The 22925-nt window shown below is 43.7% G+C and overlaps 2 protein-coding genes across 2 annotated transcripts; one reads left to right on the top strand and one right to left on the bottom strand.

The window, feature by feature from the left end:
* Positions 1–2131: 2131 nt before the first annotated feature.
* ivd (isovaleryl-CoA dehydrogenase) lies at positions 2132–7926 on the bottom strand (the record flags this gene model as incomplete). The annotated part of the gene is made up of 12 exons (XM_079752681.1): positions 2132–3322; positions 3620–3692; positions 3947–4051; positions 4152–4233; positions 4466–4559; positions 4732–4828; positions 5790–5920; positions 6443–6536; positions 6746–6915; positions 6998–7049; positions 7176–7265; positions 7669–7926. The coding sequence occupies 12 exons, from the start codon at positions 7924–7926 to the stop codon at positions 3189–3191; spliced, it is 1380 nt and encodes a 459-aa protein (XP_079608807.1). The 3' UTR covers positions 2132–3188.
* Positions 7927–8922: 996 nt separating this feature from the next.
* Positions 8923–21677, top strand: itpka (inositol-trisphosphate 3-kinase A). Its single transcript, XM_079752680.1, has 7 exons — positions 8923–9656; positions 15427–15526; positions 15943–16156; positions 18487–18691; positions 19204–19305; positions 19764–19835; positions 20287–21677. The coding sequence occupies exons 1-7, from the start codon at positions 9210–9212 to the stop codon at positions 20584–20586; spliced, it is 1440 nt and encodes a 479-aa protein (XP_079608806.1). The 5' UTR covers positions 8923–9209; the 3' UTR covers positions 20587–21677.
* The last annotated feature ends 1248 nt before the right edge of the window (positions 21678–22925 follow it).

The following is a 22925-nucleotide window of genomic DNA, read 5'->3' as shown; positions in this document are numbered from 1 at the left end:
GAACTTAGTTCAAATTTTTAAATTATGAACGTTTAACTGAACTAGTTCATTTTAAAATTTGTTAACTGAACTTTGAACTAGTTCACGTAGAAAGTGAACTTTCCCAACACTGACTATCACTAGTGTCAATACTGTTACTGAACACCATAGAATCACACCTATTGCTAATACTATCACTAATAGTATCAATACTGTTACTGAACACCATGGAATCACACCTATTATTAATATCATCACTACCAGTATCCACACCTGTTATTAATACTATCACTACTACTACTATCAATACTACTACTACTACTTCTACAACTAATACTAATTATTTATAACATAATAATTCATATATTATTGTATATAACTGTAATGTATTGAAAATGTATCGTAACATCGATGTTTATTTAAATAATTCCTTATTTAATGACTAGCTTTTGAGCCTAATTGGCCAACGCACAGAATTGGAACCGCAGGTCTTATCAGGTCATAAAACACACTTTAGCTCAGACATGAGCTACATATGTCACTTCATTGTTGTTAAAACGTCACTTTGGAGTTATTTCTCCCATACTTGCTGAACTCTAGGTTTGTAAACCTAGCAATTGTGTCTTGATCTATGGGAAAAGGCTACATTACTTTTAAGGCAATTTATGCTAGGCCTGCCAGCTGTGGTCATCAAGCAATGTTTGTGTGTGTGTGTGTGTGTGTGTGTGTGTGTGTGTGTGTTTTCCTTCTAGCTCAATTATATCTTGTTTAGCTTGCATCAATCTCAAAAACTATACCAAAACGTGCTTATAAAAATAACGTAGAATGATTCATGTTTAATCACTGATGGTTGAAAGAAAAAAATGTGGCCTATTCATAAACCCTAAATAAGTCTCAATTAGCATAAATGAGAAATGAATAATGTTAACATCTGGTTAGACAAGTCACAATTCATTAAGGGCTTGGTGGGGCTATTATAAGGGTGAAAAGTCGATATGTCCAAACCATTGGCAGTGAATCATCTGGATGTAGCAGAACAGTTTCCAACACTAGCAAACTGAGAAAACAATGTTGACATTTACTTGTCCAAACCAATGAGTGATTATCAAATTACTAAGAAAAAGTAAACATTCCAATATTTTTCCAAAGCCATTTCAACAAAATACGAGTAGGAGAACTGCATTAATGACGTATATGAAGCAACATTAAAGTCTATCAAAAACATCGATTTTTACATGAATCAGAGATTATGGTTACAAAAAGGGCTTTCAGATCATGACGATCAACGATCTTGAACCGATTTACAATTCAAAGACTTGCAGACAACTGTGTGTCAATGAATTGGATTTGATTCTACATAACAAACAACTGCCTAAAACTAGTTCTGCCAGGAATCACTCATGTTTTAGATTGAACCATTCATTTAATTAAATGGTTGCACACTTTATTTTGGCGGTATGGTGTCTTTCCTGGGGCTGCCTGCTGTAGGATTTAAAGCCTGACATACAGATGTCAGATACAGAATAACAACAGCATTCCAACGTTTGGCAACAGGGAGCACTTAACAAACCCCCATGGGGTAGAGTGACATCTCATCCCATTGTAAGTTGTATGCAATACAGAGCAGAGCCAAAGCATGTGGAGGCTGGAGTCGTGGGGGGAATTCAGCTCAGCACACTTTAAGTGTGTGTTTGAGATGGATGGTCTTAAAGGTCTCATATTATACCACCAGGTGTGAGTGTGATTAGCCATTACAAGCCATTAAAACGCCCATTTGTGATGTCAGAAGAGGCAGAATTTCAAAACGGCCTGTAATGGCTAATCACATCTCACCTCATCTTCACACCTGGTGGTATAATATGGGGCCTCAGTGTACGAGCGTTTGATTGGACTGCGATAGCCGTCAGCTGATAAAGGTTGCATGACTAGAGTGTCCCACTAGAACTGGCTACGCCAAAGAAACAAACTTGTTTATTGCTTGATTATTATTGCTCCAGTGAAAAACATTTACTTGCTTGTTTCAAAAGTAAAGTGAACATATGCAATATTGTTTCCCCCTCCCCCACAATAAATTCAAACAGCACGAAATGTTATTAAACACACAATGGTGTTTCAGATTGCAACTATTTGAAGTGTTCTGAAAACACAACAGACTTTTAATCTTCCCTTTACGTGCCCCTTCTCTTTCAGTTCTAGTGTTCAGACCAGTATGTAGGAGATTAGGTCATATGCGAAGCCATCTTTCAATTGGGATACCGATTGAGAACATATTAAGCATTGCTCAGATCAGTTGATATGCTTTTCATACACAATTTGGGGTAGAGGTATGCAGGAAGACCATGGTTACGGTAGGTAATCACATTCACTGGGACTGCTTTTAGCCTTTTTTATTTAAATTCAAACAAACTACGACAGTCAGAAAAAAGAAAGCACAACATCCTTTCGGAAGGAGATGATGGCAAAGTGTTAAAAATCTGTTTTAGTGCAACCATTTATTACGCTTACTTTAGAAATGAACAAAGATTTCTACACAATATTTTTCAGGAGCCTACAATAGGCAATGTTCATGCGTATAAAAACCTAACTCTCCTCCTGGTTATATTAGCTTATGTTCATATTCAATATTATATTGCTCATCTACCGTCGTCATGTACCCAGGTCTCTCTTGTGGAATCAAAACAACACCTCAGCTCAGGAAGATCCAAATGACAGAAATAACATTACTATCGATTTCCAAAATCGACTGTACACTCCAAAAGTCTACAATTAGAAATAAAAAATGTATGTTCCCCATACATATGGAAGGTCCACAACCTCGAGCCAGAAGTATTCAGATCAACAAATAGTATATATAGTAAATAGTATATAATATACATATACTGCACCAGTCATGACTTTCAGTTTGCTAGTTTCAGTTTACCAGTCGGTTCTGCGGAACAGACTGGGTACATGAAAACGTCCCTCAAAAATATCAGCAGCAGAGATGTCAATAAATGGAGAGCAAATCAACAAATCAACCGTATATTATACAACAAAATAGTCAATTTAATTTAAAACATGAAGTCCGGTCCGATCTAATCCTGTATTGAAATGCGACCGGGTAAGCTTGAGGAGACAGGATCATAAGGCCTGGGATTGTGTAATGATTTGAGGCAGGTGTCCGGTTCAGCCAGGGGGTGGGGCTTGCTCGATAGACGGCCGCTCCAGCCCTACTTGTACATGGCGTTGAACGCTCGTCCAATGATCAGCCTCCGGACCTCACTCGTGCCGGCGCCGATTTCGTACAACTTGGCGTCTCTGAGGAAGCGGCCCATTGGGTAGTCGTTGATGTAGCCGTTCCCGCCTGGCCAGAAGAAGAGGCACCGTTGGTGAAAACATGAATCAAATGAACGTCTAGTTTTTAGCCCATTTTGAAGCAGTCCACTTTAATAACAATGTTAAATGCTTCTACATTTTGTGGTTTATGTTTCTACACCCTAGACACTAACTCTCAAAAATTAAAACTAAAACATTCACACACACAGCATACACTTATAACACAGTTTCAGTTTTATTAACATCATATTTTCTTTTTATAAAGAGTAGGCTTGTTTTAGTGATCCATGGCACATTCTCCCAGTCGTCACTTTAAGGAGCTTACCAAGACACTGAATGCCATCCAATGCAACCTGAGTCGCATTCTCAGCACAATACAAGATCACTCCAGCACAGTCCTGCAAGGATAGTAAAATCCATACCATTACTGGATGCATCGAGGAATTACAGGTACATAAATACATATCACACAGTCATGCACTGGGACTTCAACAAATGTCAATGCCATGTTCTGTTTACATTTTCAGTGGCTACAGATCCTAGTCCCAAACGTATGGAAGATGGTAAATTTGCCAATGATGCAAGTAATGTGAAGAGAAACAAGCAAATGCTAAGTATTTGTGTTTGATTAAACCCTGAAGTATGCCCTCACCATGGCGCTGAAGTGTCCTCGGTCACAAGCTCGGGCCACGTTGTAGAGGTACTGCCGACAGGAGCTTAACCGCGTGTACATGTCCGCCATCTTTCCTTGCATTAACTGAAAATAGAAAACTTAGCAATGAATGTATGGTACATCCAATCTAAATGGGATCCTTGTGAAGTATGCAAAACTGATAAGGCAGGTCTGAAGTGGATACTTGAAAATGTCCGATCTTCTGCCCAAATGCCTCCCTGACGTGGAGGTAAGGCACAGAAAATTCCAAGACCGCTTGCATGATGCTGGAAAAAGTTGTGGAAAATAGCACAAAAGTCACACACACACACACACACACACACACACACACACACACACACACACACACACACACACACACACACACACACACACACACACACACACACACACACACACACACACACACTTTTGTATGAATAACAAAAAACATCAAGGCCTTTTGAGCTACTTTAGAAGTACACATTACAAATGGCACAAGATCAGTGATGGGCTCACCCGATTGGTCCTGCTGCGAGTACGAGTCTCTCTATGTCCAGGCCACTCATCATCACATACACGCCTTTGTTAAGAGGCCCAAGCATGTTCTTCTCTGAAATAGACAGGAGCATGGTTACAAATCAGACGGCTAGTGATGCATCAAGATGATGGTTTTGTGTTTGGGAAACACACTTCCATGCCGTTTCATTCTCCACTGCATTTCAACTCTTTAGATCAGAGCTCATCAAAGGAGACCAAGAGCAACTGGGGGCAGACACACACACCTGGAACCTTGCAGTCTTCAAAGAGCAGCTCACAGGTGTTGGATCCCCTCATGCCCAGCTTGTCCAACTTTTGCGCTGTGGAGAAACCTGGCATGCCCTGTAACACACACACACACACACACACACACACACACACACACACACACACACACACACACACACACACACACACACACACACACACACACACACACACACAGCAGTTGAGCTTCAGCACTACGAGCAAGACGTGATGATAATACACATTTGTAGTTCATGTTGGTAGAAGATGCTAATTTACAGTTCATTAATTACTCTACTGAGAAAAAAGTATCCAAGGTCACAATAACAAAGCAAATAAGTATAGAAGAAAATGACAGTAATTCAAACCGTTGTATTACTCCCATGCTCAATTAAGTTTCCCCATCTAGTTCAAACAAACCATTTAATTAAGTTAGGTGCACTGTGTAGAATTTAGTGGACTCTCGCTGAACGTACTTCAGAAATGGAATATAATATTCAGAAGAATCTTTTAATTCATTCATAATCCTATGAAAATAGGAAAAATTGGTTTTCGTCACCTCAGAATAAGCCCTTTATATCTAGATACACTCCAAAAGTCTGGGTTTTCTTCAGCAGAGGCCGCCATGTTTCCACAGTAGCCCAGGACGGACAAATGGTAGTAGTAAAACGCTATCACAATGTGGAACATTTAACAACCATGATCGCTATCTTGATTGTAAGCTATTACCTATGGTTCTACAGACTAAATAACTACCAATTTATACATCTATCCAGAAACCTTGGCTATTCGATGCATTTTTAGATTAGAACATAATTTTTGAAGTGCCTACTGGCACATTACAGGTACATTACATAGCTTCTCCTACATCGTTGGAAATTGATGGGTGAGGGAGGTGAAGGGGTAGTGGTCATTCGGTTGCTTGCAACCTACAAACTCACCACTAGATGCCACTAAAGCCTAAAAACTGCACCTTTAAACTACATTTAATTAAAAACAATGCATGGCAGGCCTCTTCTGATTATTCTGGGACGTTTTGCTCTGGAAGTGATGATACCTTTTCAATGATGAAGGCCGTGATGCCTTTCTGATGTGCTGCTGGGTTCGTCTTCCCATAGACGATGAGCACGTCTGCGTCCGGCCCGTTTGTGATCCAAAACTTGTTGCCATTCAAAACGTAGTAGTCACCTGAGAAACATCGGACACACAAGCACAAGAAGAGTTAGAAAACACTACATGAACATCTAATTAAAGTAGTTTCTTTGTGGGCATCTGAAATGTACATAGAATGGCATTGGGATGGAAATCAATACACTGCTTGAGTCCCAACTGCAACTTTTGAACACAGATTATGTTACAAAATTATAAGTAACAATAGTAATAATTAATTAAGTAATATTTACTTTATTTTAATCCCATCTCTCTTAAGCTCTACAAATGTTTGATGGCAGTTATCCCGAGACGTAACTCGTTTGGGAATAGTTTACTCATATACACAATAGGAGTATCCTATTATTCACTAAATTCACCATTTTGTATGATTTGAATGAGAATAGGCAATCGACCTAACGAACCAGCTGGCGAGATGCATGCTGGAATTGTACTACATATATTTTCAGAGCTATAAAAGGAATGTTTTTCTCCATGCACAACTCTGGGTGTGTATCCAAACATCCACTTAGCTGAGGTGATGAGACTTTGAGGACCCACCTTTCTTCTCAGCTTTCAGCTTCATGGACACGACGTCGGAGCCGGCGTTGGGCTCGCTCATAGCCAAGGCCCCTACATGCTCTCCTGTCACCAGCTGTCAGTAATAACAAAACGATTGGAAACAGCTGGAACAGGGAAGACCCTCCAGGAGCCGTTTGCAAGATATACTGTATCTCCCATCAAGTACAGGATTAACCTACTGAGGTAAAAATTGCGATTTACAATGAATTGTGCAGCCCTGACCTATGTACACAATAGTACCCTTGATGAGAATGGTTAAAACCCAGACAAATGGAGGCTGACCTTAGGCATATACTTCTCCTTCTGCTCCTCGTTGCCATGGCGCACCAACTGATTGACACAGAGGTTGGAGTGGGCGCCGTAACTTAGAGCTATGGCTGCAGACACCCGGGACATCTCCTCGATCACAATGACGTGCTCCAGGTACCCCAGTCCGGTTCCCCCGTACTCCACTGAAAACAAGCACAGCGTGAACCACTGCTGCCAGTCGCAGATCACAGACCAACCCAGTTTCTCTCCCCTCTCTCCAAATACCTGGAGCAGTGATGCCGAGTAAACCCATCTCCCCCATGTCTTTCCAGTATTCCTGGTGATAGAATGTAAGTTGATAACATTAATTTACAGAGAAAATGCTCAATATCTGGTATAGTGCTACTGTCAGGTTACAAATAATGATATTAAGTTTAATATTAGAGGCAAGGTCATTACTTACTCGCATTCCAGCAAATTCGTTTTTCTTGTCGATTTCGTCTGCATAAGGGGCTAGCTTTTCTGCCAAAAATTTTCGAACCGAATTTCGAAGCTGTGCAAAACAAGCAAAATATGTAATATCAATAACTACTACCACTATGTGAAACGACATACAATATACCCATAAAAAGGTAGGGTACATGTTATATCCATTGCCTTCCCGTGACCTCGGACCTCCTCCCTGACGCTACTGCTTCTTGAATGCGTCCAACAACGCAAGAACAAACAATCATTCACAACATTGAGACTTAGATGTAACAAATTGGGTCAGGGTTCACGTCTCCCTACGCATGACAACGTACGCTGTTGGACAACAGTTTCCCCAATTGCAAACCCATTTTCCCGAAAGACAGAACTGAACCAAGGGTTCAGAAGCAGGTCGCTCCACACATGTCTGCATTGAGCTGCAAAAAGCGGCGTTACTGCAACCCTCTGACCGCGGCTCGCCTGCTAACCTGGATCTGATCTTCGGTCAGTCCGTTCACCACGTCGTCCAACGCCATGGCGGCACCGGAGCATCCTCTTCTCGCAAGAGCGGGGACTGAAAGTCTCGACCCGAGACGGGAGAGGCTTCTTAGGGCGAACATGTCTCCGGCCTGCAGGGCGACAGTAGTACGGTGGGCCGAACAGAAGTCAAGTCGTTTGATAACACAACTCGTCGTCACTTGCCCTCCGGTTGTTCTGCTGGCCACGCCCACGTGTCTATACGTCATCCAAAAAATGTTTTGTTATCGTCTTCGCTTTTTTTTGGGAGTGAACTCCCTTCTTATCGGTAGATGACTGCCCCCCACTGGACTGGCGGGTGGATCATGGGATTGACAGGACCCTCCAAAAGTTCCGTATTTTCTTATAAACTTAGTTTCTCAAAAGTTTCGTCTTTCTAATAAACAAAATATATGCTAGTATAAAGCCAGACGCCTTCTTTAAAGAAGTTTTAGTTCCGAGGAATGTTCATTTTGTCATTCTTATTAAATTAAAACAATAGCCTGAGGTATTTATTCGCTAAATAATTGTGCCTTTTAAATTGTTTAAATGCCCGGTTGAGAAAAGGCACGCCTTTCTTTATCTTTTAATAGACCTGTCTCTGTGCTTTTTATCCTTATGAAGAAGAAAAAATGCTCAGTCGATTTGCTCTGAAAAGGCCAATGGCAATTCAGATCTCTCCAGCAGGGGTCAGTAAATTGGCGCACATTGTCCTGGCTAGCCTGCTCTGAGTAGAGTGCACCTCTGTGGTTCAGGGTTACAATGAAACCATCCTGCTGGATCACAATGAAACCCGGGTCTTTTTTTAAATTAAAAACACAATATTTTTCCGCCTATTGCTATAATCGGTTGTAATGTTTTCGGTGCCAAAGGCAACGTAGGCCTAGAAGACTTAGTCAAAGAAGGACATGTGAAGAGAAAAATAACGTTTAATCTAAATTGGTGAAATATTATTTCCACTTCGGGTCATTCAAATTACAAATCTTGCATTAACTTATTAGTCTTAGAGAACTGCTTTAGTTTCCCATCGAGACCAGTGTATATTGTTGTGGTCGGGTGGAAAAGCCCAAAGGCCCTAATGTACAGAAGCAGAATGAGGAAGTAACGGCATAATTCAGCAAAGTAGTTGCTTTTACTTAGTCAGGAAGCGAAAAAGCGAATTGAAATACGGAAGACTCCTACAGCCAACCACGCACAGTGCGTGTTGGCTGGCCCATAGCCCGCTGTGTACACCGGGGGGAGGGGGGGAGGACCAGAGCAGACGGGGCCGGACCAGACAGGGGGTCCCCCAGCGCTTTCCAGCAGCGCACCAATCCTCAGCTCGGAACGGCTCGGTTTCAGTCCGCGGAATCAACCAAAACAGGGCTCATGGCTCGCTGCGGAGCCCCGACGGAATACCCAAACGTAGACTCTTACGCTTGAACTCACTGAGCATGTCCACGTTTAACAGGACGCGGGAACGCTCTGCATAATTACTTTCTGAGTACCCACTCGCGGTGGACCGATCGACCGAATGCCGAAGCAGCAGCGGAGACGGACATCGAAGGAGGCTGTGGCGGGGATCAGCAACGACGGCTCCCGTCTGGAGCGCAAGCAATGCGGTAAGTCCACCGAGGTTTGCAATGAACTTCAAAGTGAAACAGCAACAGCTCAGAGTCAGAGGAAGGCAGCACGCCGCTCTCCCCCGTCCGCCGCTCCGCCCTCAGCCCCCACGGAGCGCACGGAGGAGCGCCGGGTGCCGCAGGTGACCATCACCCCGGAGGGGTGCGGCGCCTCCCGGGAGATGCAACAGGGCGACTGGGACGAGGTGGTGGAGGGGCCGCTGAGGAGGAAACTCTCCAACTCGTCCATCTCGTCGACGGGTTCCTCTGTGGTGGAGTCGGAGGATGACATCCTGAGTGACAGCGAGAGCAAAGGCATCATCACGTTGGAGCACCTTGGTGGAGTGGAGAGCGGCGAGGTGAGTCGAGCGGCTCTGCTCCAACGAAGTCAATCCGAATAAAAATAAATGCATATCTTCACAATAAATATAGGAACCATATTAATTTATCTATACATACAAACCTGAGGCTTTTTGACCTTAAAAAACTAAAGACTTTAAACATGGGAGCCAAAACATTGGGAACGGTTTGCAAACTTGAGACTTTTCCATAATGTCTCCAAGCGTTCATTACCGACTCAGTATCAACATGACTCAACGGGACTTATCTGTTGTGACCCGCCTGTGGGATTGTGTTGCTAGATTGGGTGAACTTGAACATCACTTTGTGCTCCTTCTTGAGAATAGGGAGATCCCGGAGTGCATTGAAACAGTTGAGTTCAGCTGTTACAGACCAAAACACTGACGTGAACCTAAAGTAGTGAAGACTGCTGAGGCAGAGGGAGACTCGTTGCTAACCAACTGGCTGCAGTTTGTAGTTCCTTGGATATTTACTGGAACTATTGCCCTACATGCCAAGAATGAATCATTTTGTTGTGCTTTAATCCAAAGAGCTAGCTCCCTTTTCTCGTCTGCATCAAAAGACACCACACGTCTGAATGGTTGTTCTCAGCATTTACTGTAACGGAGCCAAAGCAGCAACAGACTTCTCAGGGCAGAATCAACATCTTGATAAGGCGGATCTCCCTCAGCACACAACGCCTGAGCGAAGGCTCGGCCTTTGAATCAATACACCTTCAGGGTGGACCTGTTTGACTTCGGCATTCTTGCCTGATAAATACGCCTTTGAGGCGGTCTGATCAACAATGTGAATGTCCAGCTTGGTCTTTGACCTTTCAGTATCTTGCATCGAGGTTTAGATGTTAAACAGAGTTACTGAATTTAGAAGTTAAGTAGAGTTACTGAATTTAGAAGTTAAATAGCTACTGAATTTAGAAGTTAAATAGAGTTACTGAATTGAATACCGAATTTAGAAGTTAAAAAGAGTTACTGAATTGAATACTGAATTTAGAAGTTAAATAGAGTTACTGAATTTAGAAGTTAAGTGAATTTAGAAGTTAAATAGTTACTGAATTGAGAAGTTAAATAGTTACTGAATTGAGAAGTTAAATAGAGTTACTGAATTAAATACTGAATTTAGTAGTTAAATAGAGTTACTGAATTGAATACTGAATTTATAAGTTAAATAGTTGCTGAATTTGATTTGACTAAAGCAACAGAAGAGCAGATTCTGCAGGACTCAACTTATTTGTTCCCTCCTGTCTCTTTTAATTGCATCTTACTTTACTCCTAAAATTAGTTTTTACTACTTGCCTTTTAGTTCATTGAATAACTGAAAGGACAGTTTTAGTTTGAGGGCTTCTGCTCTGTTTATCCATGTTGCGGATAAGGTATATTGATCAATTCTGTCTCATCAGAATTTATCAATGATTCAAGGTGAACACATGAATCATTAAACATAGTGATTGGGGGTCTTACAGCTACAGAAATTCAACCTGAGTTTGGGACTCTAGTAGACGTTGAGTCTTCATGGTTCTGCAGATCATCGTGCGCTTTTCCATACAAGGTATTCTGCTGTCACTCTACTTTAAACAGACAGAGTACACATTGCTCCTAAGTGTGTCTGTGTGTGTGTGTGTGTGTGTGTTTGCGTTTGTGTGCATACAATTGCTTGTGTGTGAGTGTGCATACGTGTGTATGTGTGTGTGCGTGCATACGTGTGTGTGTCTGTGTGTGTGAGTGTGTGCGTGCATACGTGTGTTTGTGTGTGCATGCATATGTGCATGTGTGTGTGCATACGCGTGTGTGTGTGTGCATACGTGCTAGTGTGTGTGTGTGTGTGTGTGTGTGTGTGTGTGTGTGAGTGTGTGCACACGTGATTAAGCCTCCTAAGCTTAATGGTTGCTCAGACGTACCTCTACGTTGTGTGTATTGAATCATGGATGCTAGGTTATTCGCTGACTGAAAGAAGCCGTCTTTGAACCCAGCTCAAGCCAGGCGGCCGGCCTACGCGTTCACCACGCAGCGCGAGCCCTATCTCAAGTGTCATCACGCCTCGTCCTTTGACATTTAACAAGCCACCGCTTCAGGAAGTCAAAAGTGTTTACGCAGGCGAACATTAGAAAGAGGTCATTTCAGCTATTCTTCTAACCAAGTGATTCACCGAAAAACATGACTCCCAGGAGTACACAAAGCAGAACAGTGACATGGTATGTAAATGAGCCTTAATGCATAGAGAAGTTTACCTCACAGCGGCAAAAAGGCCGCTGCTCATTGGCCATGAGTGGAAACCCTAATGCCCCCCTGGGCTGTCTGCATCCCCCGGCCCGGTGTTGGCTCGTGAGGGGAGCGGAGCCGCACGCTAGCGCGCATGTAAGGTGGAGTTTGTTTGCTGCATGTCCACCCCTCCACCAAACAGAGGGACAGACCTCTCTCTCAGGGCTGCATGTCCACCCCTCCACCAAACAGAGGGACAGACCTCTCTCTCAGGGCTGCATGTCCACCCCTCCACCAAACAGAGGGACAGACCTCTCTCTCAGGGCTGCATGTCCACCCCTCCACCAAACAGAGGGACAGACCTCTCTCTCAGGGCTGCATGTCCACCCCTCCACCAAACAGAGGGACAGACCTCGACCAAGAAGCAGAATAACATGCCTTCGTCTTTCAGGAGCTGATGCTAAACATAAGGACCTCCGAGGCCAGCTCTCTGAGGATCCTCTTTGCTCATTTGAATATTTTCCGATGTCAGCGCGTATTGCTGTGAGAAGCACGTGTTGGGTACATAAGACCTTCTGCTGTTAGGCTTGACTACACAAGACTCACCCAACCATGAGTAAACTCAGCCTCCTCAAGGCATGACTCATTAAGCAAAGCCCAGTCTAGCCTGAACTAGACTGTTCAGCTGAGACTCCACCACACCCCTGCTGCTGGTAAACCATTAGCATGATGAAGTAGACGATAACAATTAGGGAGACGATTAAGATGATGAGGATTATTATAATGATTATAATTAGTAGTTGTAGCTGCCTGACAACACCAGACAAATTTCAAGAGCGTACGAGTCGGGAACCTCTCTTTGATTTTTATTTCCATGGGTTCTATCACAAAACGCAGACCAAAACGCCTCCGTACCCAATTGGACGGACCCTCAACCAATCAACATCGAAACGTGTAACACATCAGCGGTAGCCATTTTGGTTGTTTATGAAAATTCCTCAACAACGCTCCCATTGGGGGGGGGGGGGGTGTTCCCAGGCTTAAGTCGTAGTAAAGGAGGAGTAAAGAGGTGGTGGAGCTGAGGGTTGAGTACCACTTGTACAAATAATAATTATCATTTTTTTTATAGTTAATTAAGCAATCATTCACTGAACAAGAAGTCTATATCAGATTATGGTCAACGCATTGTAGTTGCATTCAAAACAAATCTGATTGTCTCATTAGGCGGTCTGAGCTGATAAGGTATCAGTGAGCGAGTTAATGATTCAACGAGAGGTCAACACGGGGTGGGCCGTGGGATGGATGCCGCCGCTGCCGCCGCTGGGTATTGTGGGTAAACAGGCCAGCAGGCGGGCTGCCACACAGCGCCCAGCGGCCCGCATCGTCCTGACATTCAAACACCGGAGTGGGAAGGACTTGTTGACTTGACCAGCACCGCCCCTCCCCTCCTCGCTCGGGTGAAGTGTAAACAAACCCTGCAGGCACGTGTACGAGCCCATGTGCACGAGCCCCCGTGCAAGAGCCCTCGCGAGCGAGCCCAGGCCGCTGCCCTGGAGCTGACTTCCTGTTTCAATCACGGCACACAACGGAACATAATGACCTCCTCCTAGCAGTTAGTCATCCTCTCTGCAGCCCCCAGCCTCTAGGAATAGAAACACCTCTATACACACACACACTCACCCACGCAGTCAACCCAACACACACCCACACACACAACCATGCACCACACACAGGCACGCACCCACACACGCACCTGCACACAGACAAAGACGCACAAACACACAAACAGACATAGACGCACAAACACAGACACGCGATCAACCCAACACACACACACCCACGCACCCACCCAAACACACACACACACACACAAAGGCACACACAACCACACACATGCACACAACCACAGACGCGTTGTGGCGCTGAAGGGAAAGCGCTGATTGGTTCTGCGTCCCCAAAGGTTCCTCCTCTTTTGGCACGCTGCCCCGAGCGCTGCTCGCGCTCACGATGAGTGAAGCTCTGCTCTCGGTCTACTGTGAAACCTCCAAGCTGTCACCCTGTGTATGCCGAGAGAGAGAGAGAGAGCGAGAGAGAGAGAGAGAGACAGAGAGACAGAGAGAGACAGAGAGAGAGAGAGAGAGAATGCTAGAAAATAAAAGGGAAATCGATTTTAAACAGAATGAAAGATAAAACCGATATTGTGAATGAAAGTGTAAAAGTGAGAGAAATAAAGATACAGAAAGTGAAGGAAAGAAGAAAGAGAGAGAGACAGGAAGATGGAGGGAACAATGAAGGGAATAAGTAAACGTAGAGATGGAGGGAAACAGCTGCTTTACTGCTGGTCTCTGAGCAGAGCGTGACCTTGCCATGGCGTCTCGCCCATAATACGGAAAAGAGAGTTTTAGATTGTAGATATCTGTTCCCACAGACACGACATTTCAGTCACATTCAGATCTTTATCTATTAGTCTGACCCCTGTTTGACCATCCTGCTCAGCAGTAAACACGAAAATGCCTTCTTCTGTTACGCCTGCTGAGTCAGCCCTCTGCTGGGTTTGGTTCCTGTCTCTATTTACTGCACCTGATTGGCTGAGGTCATCGTCCACCTCTTTAACCACCTGACTCCCTGTGGGTCGGTCCTGTTTTGGTGATGAAGACTTTTATTATTTTATACTTTTATTTTAGAGCTTGATCATGGGAAGATACAGGCAGCAAAGTTATACATGATTCTTAGAGAGAAACTCTCACATGGTGGGCAGAAACAACAAAGGAAACACAGGTGAGGGGGAGGGACCATGGTCGAGAGTTAAGGATTGGCCGGGGTTGATGTCAGTCATGGCGGGAGATTCCGAGTTAAGTTGCAATATACAAGGGGGAAGTTGACATTTCTGCAAGACCGTTGCAGGAATCTACACAACCAAGAAGTCAGTTGATTGGCCTCACCATCAGACTTTGTGGCTTCAGTGGGAATGCAAATGTAAACTACTGCAGTGTTTCCCTCAGCACTGCTGAGCCTTAACAAAAGTAGGGCCTTGACTACCAATGTATATAAAAAAAAAAATATATATATTTTTTTTTTGAATAAATATTTGTTAATTATTATGCAATAACAAAGTACAAAAATCTCGTAGGGAAAGAAAACATACTTCCATCAAGTACAAAAAATAAAGATAAATAATGCATCGGTAATACTGTTCAAAACAATAGTCGTGCCATAAAGGTTTTTGAATGGAATTGAAACGGCGGCATCAGGTGGTTGTATATATTATTGCGAACTGAAACCCTCACTGAGGACGCACCTTGACCACCTTGACTAAGAAATTTTCTGGGGGAAACACTGCTACTCTAACACTTAATTTATTAATTAACAATTAGAGAGAGGAAGGGAGGTATCTCTCAGAGTCTAGGTCTAAAGAAATGCCTTTTCAATTGAATAGCAATTATATAAAAAAGGTTTATATCACTTATGTATATAATTGTATATATTATAGTTAGGAATAATATTTGAATATGACGTATCGATGTGTTGTGTTGAGTAGTATTCAGCTGTATGACATGTCCTGCCCTGTCTCCAGCATACCAAGTCCTGGTGGAAGCTGAAGACTGTGGTCCACTGGCCCTTCGTCGCCAGTCAGAGGAAACGCCTCAACTGGGTGCAGCTTGCTGGACACAAAGGTAAGACCCGGCTCATTTCAAACATAATATAAGAATGATAACATTCAATTATATAGTGCGATACATATCAAGATACCTCAAAGCTATATCTCAAGATATCTAACACTGCTGAGTAACGCTAAGTAACACTGCTGAGTAACGCTGAGTTACACTGTTGAGTAACACTGAGTTACACTGCTAAGTAACACTGCTGAGTAACGCTGAGTAACACTGCTGAATAACACTGAGTAACACGGTTGAGTAACACTGCTGAGTAACACTGCTAAATAACGCTGATTAACGCTGAGTAACACTGAGTAACACTGCTGAGTAACGCTGACTAACGAAGAGTATCACTAAGTAACGCTGAGTAACACTAAGTAACAACTGAGTAGCGAGTGAGTAACTGAGTGACACTGCTTCACTTTGCTCCATAGGGAACTTCAAGGCAGCCGGCGAGGGCAGCATCCTGAAGAAGTTCTCGGAGAACGAGAAGCAGTGCTTCGAGCGGCTGAGCGGAGACGCGCTCCAGCCCTTCGTTCCCCAGTACCTGGGGGTCGTGGAGAAGGACGGAGAGTCCTTCTTGCATATGACGGACCTGCTGGCGACCTTTGACCTCCCCAACGTCATGGACTGCAAAATGGGAATAAGGTGAAAAAGAAGAAGAATAGGGTTTATTAATAGTGAGACAGCTGCCTCAGCCCATGAGCCTACACTGTTTCATTTAAAAACATATCTCGATGTAGGTGCTCTTTTCAGGTTTTCTGGTTTAGACAAGACCAGACTGGTTCCCAACTGGTCTAGACTCCTGACCACCATGTGTCATCAGTCATTAAGTCAAGACCCAAAAATAAAGAATTTTTGGGTCTTGCAGTTATAAACTATCCTAATATTATACTAATATTGCAGTTATAAACTATCCCTTCATATACTGTTAAAAACATGGAGTAAAGAATAAGCTGAACCTTTTGGGGATTAAATCACTGAAATAACAGAAGCCATTGAATAATAAATTAACATTGAAATATTTGTTCATTCATTGGCCTTCTTTCTAAAGGTAACCAGGTGAGCATCACTGGTTTAGAAGGTGAGCATCACTGCTTTAGACCTTTTATATGATCTGTAGTGCTGTAAGGATGCTTTAGGATGATAATGTTTTATCCATCTATCTAATACATACCCACACAACCACAACAACGTAAACATTTCGACACACCTCGGTTTACATTGTCTGATTGCTAGCAGTACGAGGGTGCTAACGTATAGAGCAGCGTGGGGAGGGCGTCTCCAGTCACACGCTGGAGCCCCGCTGGAGGTACATGCGGTCGCGGGCTAATAACAGAACACTGCTGAGTGGAACACCTGCTGTAACTGTTGACTTCCTGTCTCAGCAGGCAGGGTGCCCTGCCCCCGACACACACATACACACAATAACACACGCACACACGAACACACACACACACGTAGCCACACACAAACAATTCTACCAAACACACACGCACCAACAGAAACACACCAAATACACACTTACACACACGCGCACACTTACCCACACACACGCACGCACGCACACACACACACACACACACACAAGCAAACACAAACACACACAAACACATTTACCAAACCCACACGCACCCACAGATACACACAGATATGCACCAAACACACACATACAAACATGTACCAACACCGGTACACATGCACAACACAAACGTAAACCAAATCACACACACACACACACACACACACACACACACACACACACACACACCTACACACACAAACCGACAATCACACACATACATGCATTATGCATCAACGCACAGACACACAAAAGATAACACAAAGATGTGCACACATGTACACACATAAACACCCACCTTCACACACACAAGCACGCTTTAAACACACAAACATGGACACACACAGACAGGCACAGATGCACATGCACACTCAAACACACGTGCACGCCCGCAGGGAAACACTGTGTGTGTGTGATTGGCGTGGCTGTTGTGCAGCACATGCAGATGTGTAGGTTCATCCGGCCGCTGGCTCAGAGAGAAGGGTGTCCCTGGAGACTCCCAGCGACGTGGGGGTTGCATAACTTGCAGTACAGTCCCATGCGGCCACCAACACACTCACAGTAGGGCTGTAAAACGCTGCGTTTGAGGACGTTTCCACTGCGCATGAAACTAATGCTCCGGCTCCAGGAAAGAGGAAGTTTAGAACTCAGAGAGCGACACAATATTTTTTTCTGTTTATGAACCGCACGAGTTGAATTAGCTGGCAGAGTAAAATACACATTAGACCATCGACTGTATTTCTGTACGATCGGCCCATCAGATCAATGTTCTTTGCAACGGAAAGGGTTGCTTTTCTTTCTCCATAATATATACAGTAAATACACTCCATATACAGTCACAGGTACTGAGCACCCTACTGTTAACAACCTTCTGCCAGCACCCTTCTGTTAGCACCCTTCTGTTAGCACCCTTCTGTTAGCATCCTTCTGTTAGCAACCTTCTGTTAGCACACTTCTGCTAGCCCCCTTCTGTTAGCACACTTCTGCTAGCCCCCTTCTGTTAGCACCCTTCTGTTAGCACCCTTCTGCTAGCTGCTAGCACCCTACTGAGAGCACCCATCTGTCAGCACCCTTCTGCTAGCACCCTACTGTGAGCACCCTTCTGTCAGCACCCTACTGTGAGCACTCTTCTTTAAGCACCCTTCTGGCAGTACCCTTCTGCTAGCAACCTTCTGCTAGCACTCTTCTGCTAGCACCGCACTGTTAGCATCCATTCTTATCCATAGCTTCAGTTTTTCCTACGATGCCAAATGGTAAACATCAAAAATATGAATTCCTAACTCGCTGACTAGAAAAGTAAAAAAAACACATAAAGAAATAAAAAAACAAGAAATAAAGAAATCAATCAATCACCCGACCCATCAGTCATCAATTACCTGAGTGTGTTGCGTGTCAGGACGTACCTGGAGGAGGAGCTGGTGCGGGCCCGGGACCGGCCCAAGCTGAGGAAGGACCTGTATGAGAAGATGGTGGAGGTGGACGGCCAGGGGCCCACGGCGCTGGAGCACGCCCAGAAGGGCGTCACCAAACCCCGCTACATGCAGTGGAGGGAGACCATGAGCTCCACACACACCCTGGGCTTCAGGATAGAGGGCATCAAGGTCTCACACACACACACACGCACGCACACACACGCACGCACACACACGCACACACACACGCACACACGTGCGCATGTACACACACAAACACGAACACACGCACGCACACACACAAACACGAACACACACACACACACACACACGCACGCACACGCACACACACGCACGACCACTCAGAGACACCCATGCACATACACACACGTTCACACACACACACACACACACACAAATGCACAAATGCACACGCACGCACACTCAGAGACACCCGTGCACATACACACACGTTGAATACTTCTGCACATACACACACGTTCCCAAATTTAGACAATTTGTTATTTGTACCCAGTAATGATAACTATTTATTAAATTCAGAAAACCTTTAATTGAATACTTATGCCAACAGTATCCTGACAATACAGCAACAATAACCACCAACAGGCTCCTGTGTAGATTGTAGTTTAGGGCACTAGCCCTACCATGGCTGCGGCCCGCTGAATCGTGTGTCTCTGTAGAAAGCAGACGGGACGTGCAGAACGGACTTCAAGAAGACGCACAACCAGCAGGACGTCACCGCAGTCTTCAGGGACTTTGTGGAGGAAGACGACAGTATTGTAGTGCGTTTCGCCTGCTGCTCCCCACCATGCTAGCCTATCAGAACCTGGCATTCACTGATCAGCCAATCGTAGGAAAGGTCTTATCCCTTAACCTGTCTGGTGATTAACAGAAGAACACCTTACGCTGTTTGAATTGTTAGGCAAACTTTAACAAGAACACGTCATATTTGACAGGGAATGGCAGTACATGTGCACACCCAGACCTGTGTTTGTGTTTGGGATTATGCAAAGGAGCCAGCTGCTTAAACAAGCACTGGGAGAAATTACTGGGAAAAAATTACTAGTAGGACTGTGGGCGCTAAAAAAATGCTTTTTTTTGAAAACCAGCTTAAATTTCTTTTTATACTCCCTTCATAATATTGAAGGGATAATATTCACCAGCAACACAGCCAAGGTTTTTTTTCAAACTGTTCTTAGCTGTTATCTGAATCTTTCTATTTTTCCACTGTGTCCCACAGAGGAGCTACCTGGGCCGTCTGGCTGAGATCCAGCAGGTCTTGCAGACCTCAGAGTTCTTCAAGAGACACGAGGTGAGGAACCCAAGCCTGGTGGGCTGTGGATGACATGCAAGACTGAGGTCTGCACTTCGTTAATACGGACTGGGGCTCTCTCTCCCTCTCACATGCTATAACATGCATGTGAATTAAGTTTGGTGAAATTCACCTTACAAGGAACCCCCAAAATATATGAAAATGAAAGGCGGCATTACAATCTCAGATATATCTTCACCTTTCGCAAAAACTGGTTTCCATCAGTGAGATGAGTCTAAGAACAACTGTTAGACAATCCAAAGCTCATATGTCGATTCAATTTGCTTTCAATAACATGCCAAGATGAGTATTCTCAAATATTTCTGTAAACCAACTCACATATACGCTCTGCTGCTGTTAAATAAATGAATGAGTGATGAAGGGATTTAATTCTCTCTTTAATTCTCTCTCTCTCTCTCTCTCTCTCTCTCTCTCTCTCTCTCTCTCTCAGGTCGTGGGCAGCTCTCTCTTGTTCATCCACGACCACACGGGCCGCGCCGAGGTTTGGCTCATCGACTTCGGGAAGACCTCGGCTCTACCGGAGGGCCAGATGTTGAGCCACGCCGTGCCCTGGCAGGAGGGCAATCGGGAGGACGGCTACCTGTGGGGGCTGGAGAACCTGGTCCAGGTCCTGGAGGCCGTGAACTGCGGGCCCCCCGGGGTGGAGACCCTGGCGTCCCCAGGGGAGCAGACCCAGGGGTTGAGGGCCGGCGAGCCAGTGAGCTCCTTCCTGGACCCAGACGCTCAGTGACTCTGGAGGACGAGACCCAAACACGCATCTACCTGGAGAACCCGGGGAGGAACCCTGCACTCAGGATGTGGGAGGTGTAATGGAAGGTTCTGGGAGGTGTTCTGGAGTGTACTGGGGTGGTCAGGAAGTTTCTGGGAGGTGTTCTGGACTGTTCTGGGAGGTGTTCTGGAAGGTTCTGGGAGGTGTTCTGGAAGGTTCTTGGAGGTGTTCTAGGAGGTGTTCTGGAGTGTTCTGGGAGGTGTTCTGGAGTGTTCTGGAAGGTGTTTTGGCTGTTCTTTGTGTTCCGAGGCGGCGTGGTTTGATGAGTGCTGAGGTAGTACTGGGGGTTTAAGTAGAGCAAAGCTACAATAAACTGATGTTCAGAGTAAATTATACATTATGGATTTAGGAACGAGTACAGGAGCAGCGTTGGGTTAATCACCTTTCCCAGAAAAACCAGAAGATGAAAAAGAAACAAAAACGGATAACCTATTCACTTATGGGCAGGTTTAGAATCAGCAGAATCCATTACCTGTACCAGACAGTTCACTGACTGCAGGTGGGAAACTCTTATTTTGAAATGAGTCATAAGAGTTTTCAACACCAGACTTGGTCTGAATATCATAATTATAAGTACATAATTATGGGGAAATTACATATTAACATTTCTAGATTAAGTATTCATTATTAAATATTAATTGCACACCCACCCACCAGATCATATAACTACATTACCCATACATCACTATACTGTGGCACGTACACATTGTGATATTCACTATATGTTTTTCAAACTTATTTTGATATTTTAATCATGGATTGACCAATTAGAATTAGTTTAGCGTTGATTACTTGATTTTTGGTTTGTTCAGGATATATATTCAGGTAATTCTGTCAAGTGAAGATACTCCAAGAGGCAGCAAACTGCTGTCCTTCCTTCAGCTAGGAGAGCCAGGCAGCAGAGTGGAGACAGGCTGAGGTTCTGTGAAGGACTCAAAGCTGCCTGTGGTCATCATACAAAACACTATTGCAGTCTCCTAGAAACACTGGCTGGGATATCAAAAATTAAAAAGATGTAAAGCATATGATTTATTGATTTGTTGTTGGTCGGATTTGAGATACACTACTCTTCTGTTTAGTCTTATTATTTGTGACTACAAACAATAATTGCATTTTTTCTTTACGATTTGATTGAATGTAATTGACAATTAGTTGCAATCACTAATTTATATGTAATATAGTGAGTCAGTGATCACCACACACCGATCTCAGTGGGATAAATTAATGTAAATAACACATTATTACAGAGAAAGTTGTTTATTTTGACTGTGGCACAGTACAGTTAGCTACCAAAGGCATAGAGGAACCCTTTCCAATTCGAAAAATACATATTCACCTTCTAAACATTACATTGTGGATATGCTCAGTATTAGTTTCTTTCACGAGCATACGCCATAGCAAACTCTTAAATGTCAGGGGGAAATTATTAAAGTTCAATGTACTATCTTTATGGTCAAGACAGCAGGTGAGTCACACTATTGCCAATGTAAACACTAAATTCCATCATCCAAACATGCTACCTTAGTTTATAAAAAAAACTCCAGCACTCTAAAAAAATCAAAAACATTATTATTGGCATGTTTTTGGTTTAAAATAAAGACAAAAATAATCCATAAATTGCTTACATAAGTACAAATGTTTGCGGCTGTACTGAATGGAAATGTCTCCTTCTCTGGGTTATAACAGTACTGCATGCACTTTATCGCTACGATGTAGTTATGTTGTACGGAATGGAAATGGCTCCCTCTGTTGAGTTATAACAGTACTGCATGCACTATATCGCTACGACGTAGTGATGCTGTACTGAATGGCAGTGATAAACTACAACATAAACCACAATACTTAAACAAATAAATACCCAATGAGTGAATAAAGTACATAGCTACATACATAGCTAATAGCTACTACGGCTGGTTAGTTCAAAGTAAGGATGTGCATACAAAGAAAATCATCCTGGAGGTTAGAGTAAACATTGTGTTAGAATGCAAAAACTTAGTGGTTAGCACTTTTATATATGTGAATACAAGACTAGGCAGAGTAAGAGGCTGGCAACTTAATCAGAAGATTAACAAACAAAATGCATCGTGGGTCATTCATCTAAACGTGAATGTATTCTCACATTATTTGCATGAAAGCAGGTAAATACAGTAAAGCATGTGTCAATTAATGAATCAGTTAATCTGATTAATACTGAACTACCCTTTCTATTCATGACAAAATGATCACAAATATGGAAACAGCCACTTAATTTATATAAAAAGAGATAGCTACGAAAAAAAACGATAGAAGTGGACAGAAGT

The sequence above is a fragment of the Pollachius pollachius genome (genome assembly GCF_949987615.1).
Source record: "Pollachius pollachius genome assembly, chromosome: 15".
NCBI classification, from domain to species: Eukaryota; Metazoa; Chordata; class Actinopteri; order Gadiformes; family Gadidae; genus Pollachius; species Pollachius pollachius.
Note: the sequence above shows the minus strand (reverse complement) of the source record. Positions and strands in the feature narration are given on the sequence as shown.

Excerpts from the sequence above, each read along its gene's own strand:
- itpka (XM_079752680.1), top strand. The coding sequence starts at position 9,210 with ATGCCGAAGCAGCAGCGGAGACGGACATCGAAGGAGGCTGTGGCGGGG. Across the intron at positions 9,657-15,426 it reads GTGGAGTGGAGAGCGGCGAG|CATACCAAGTCCTGGTGGAA; the intron begins GTGAGTCGAGCG and ends CCCTGTCTCCAG. Across the intron at positions 16,157-18,486 it reads GACTGCAAAATGGGAATAAG|GACGTACCTGGAGGAGGAGC; the intron begins GTGAAAAAGAAG and ends GTTGCGTGTCAG.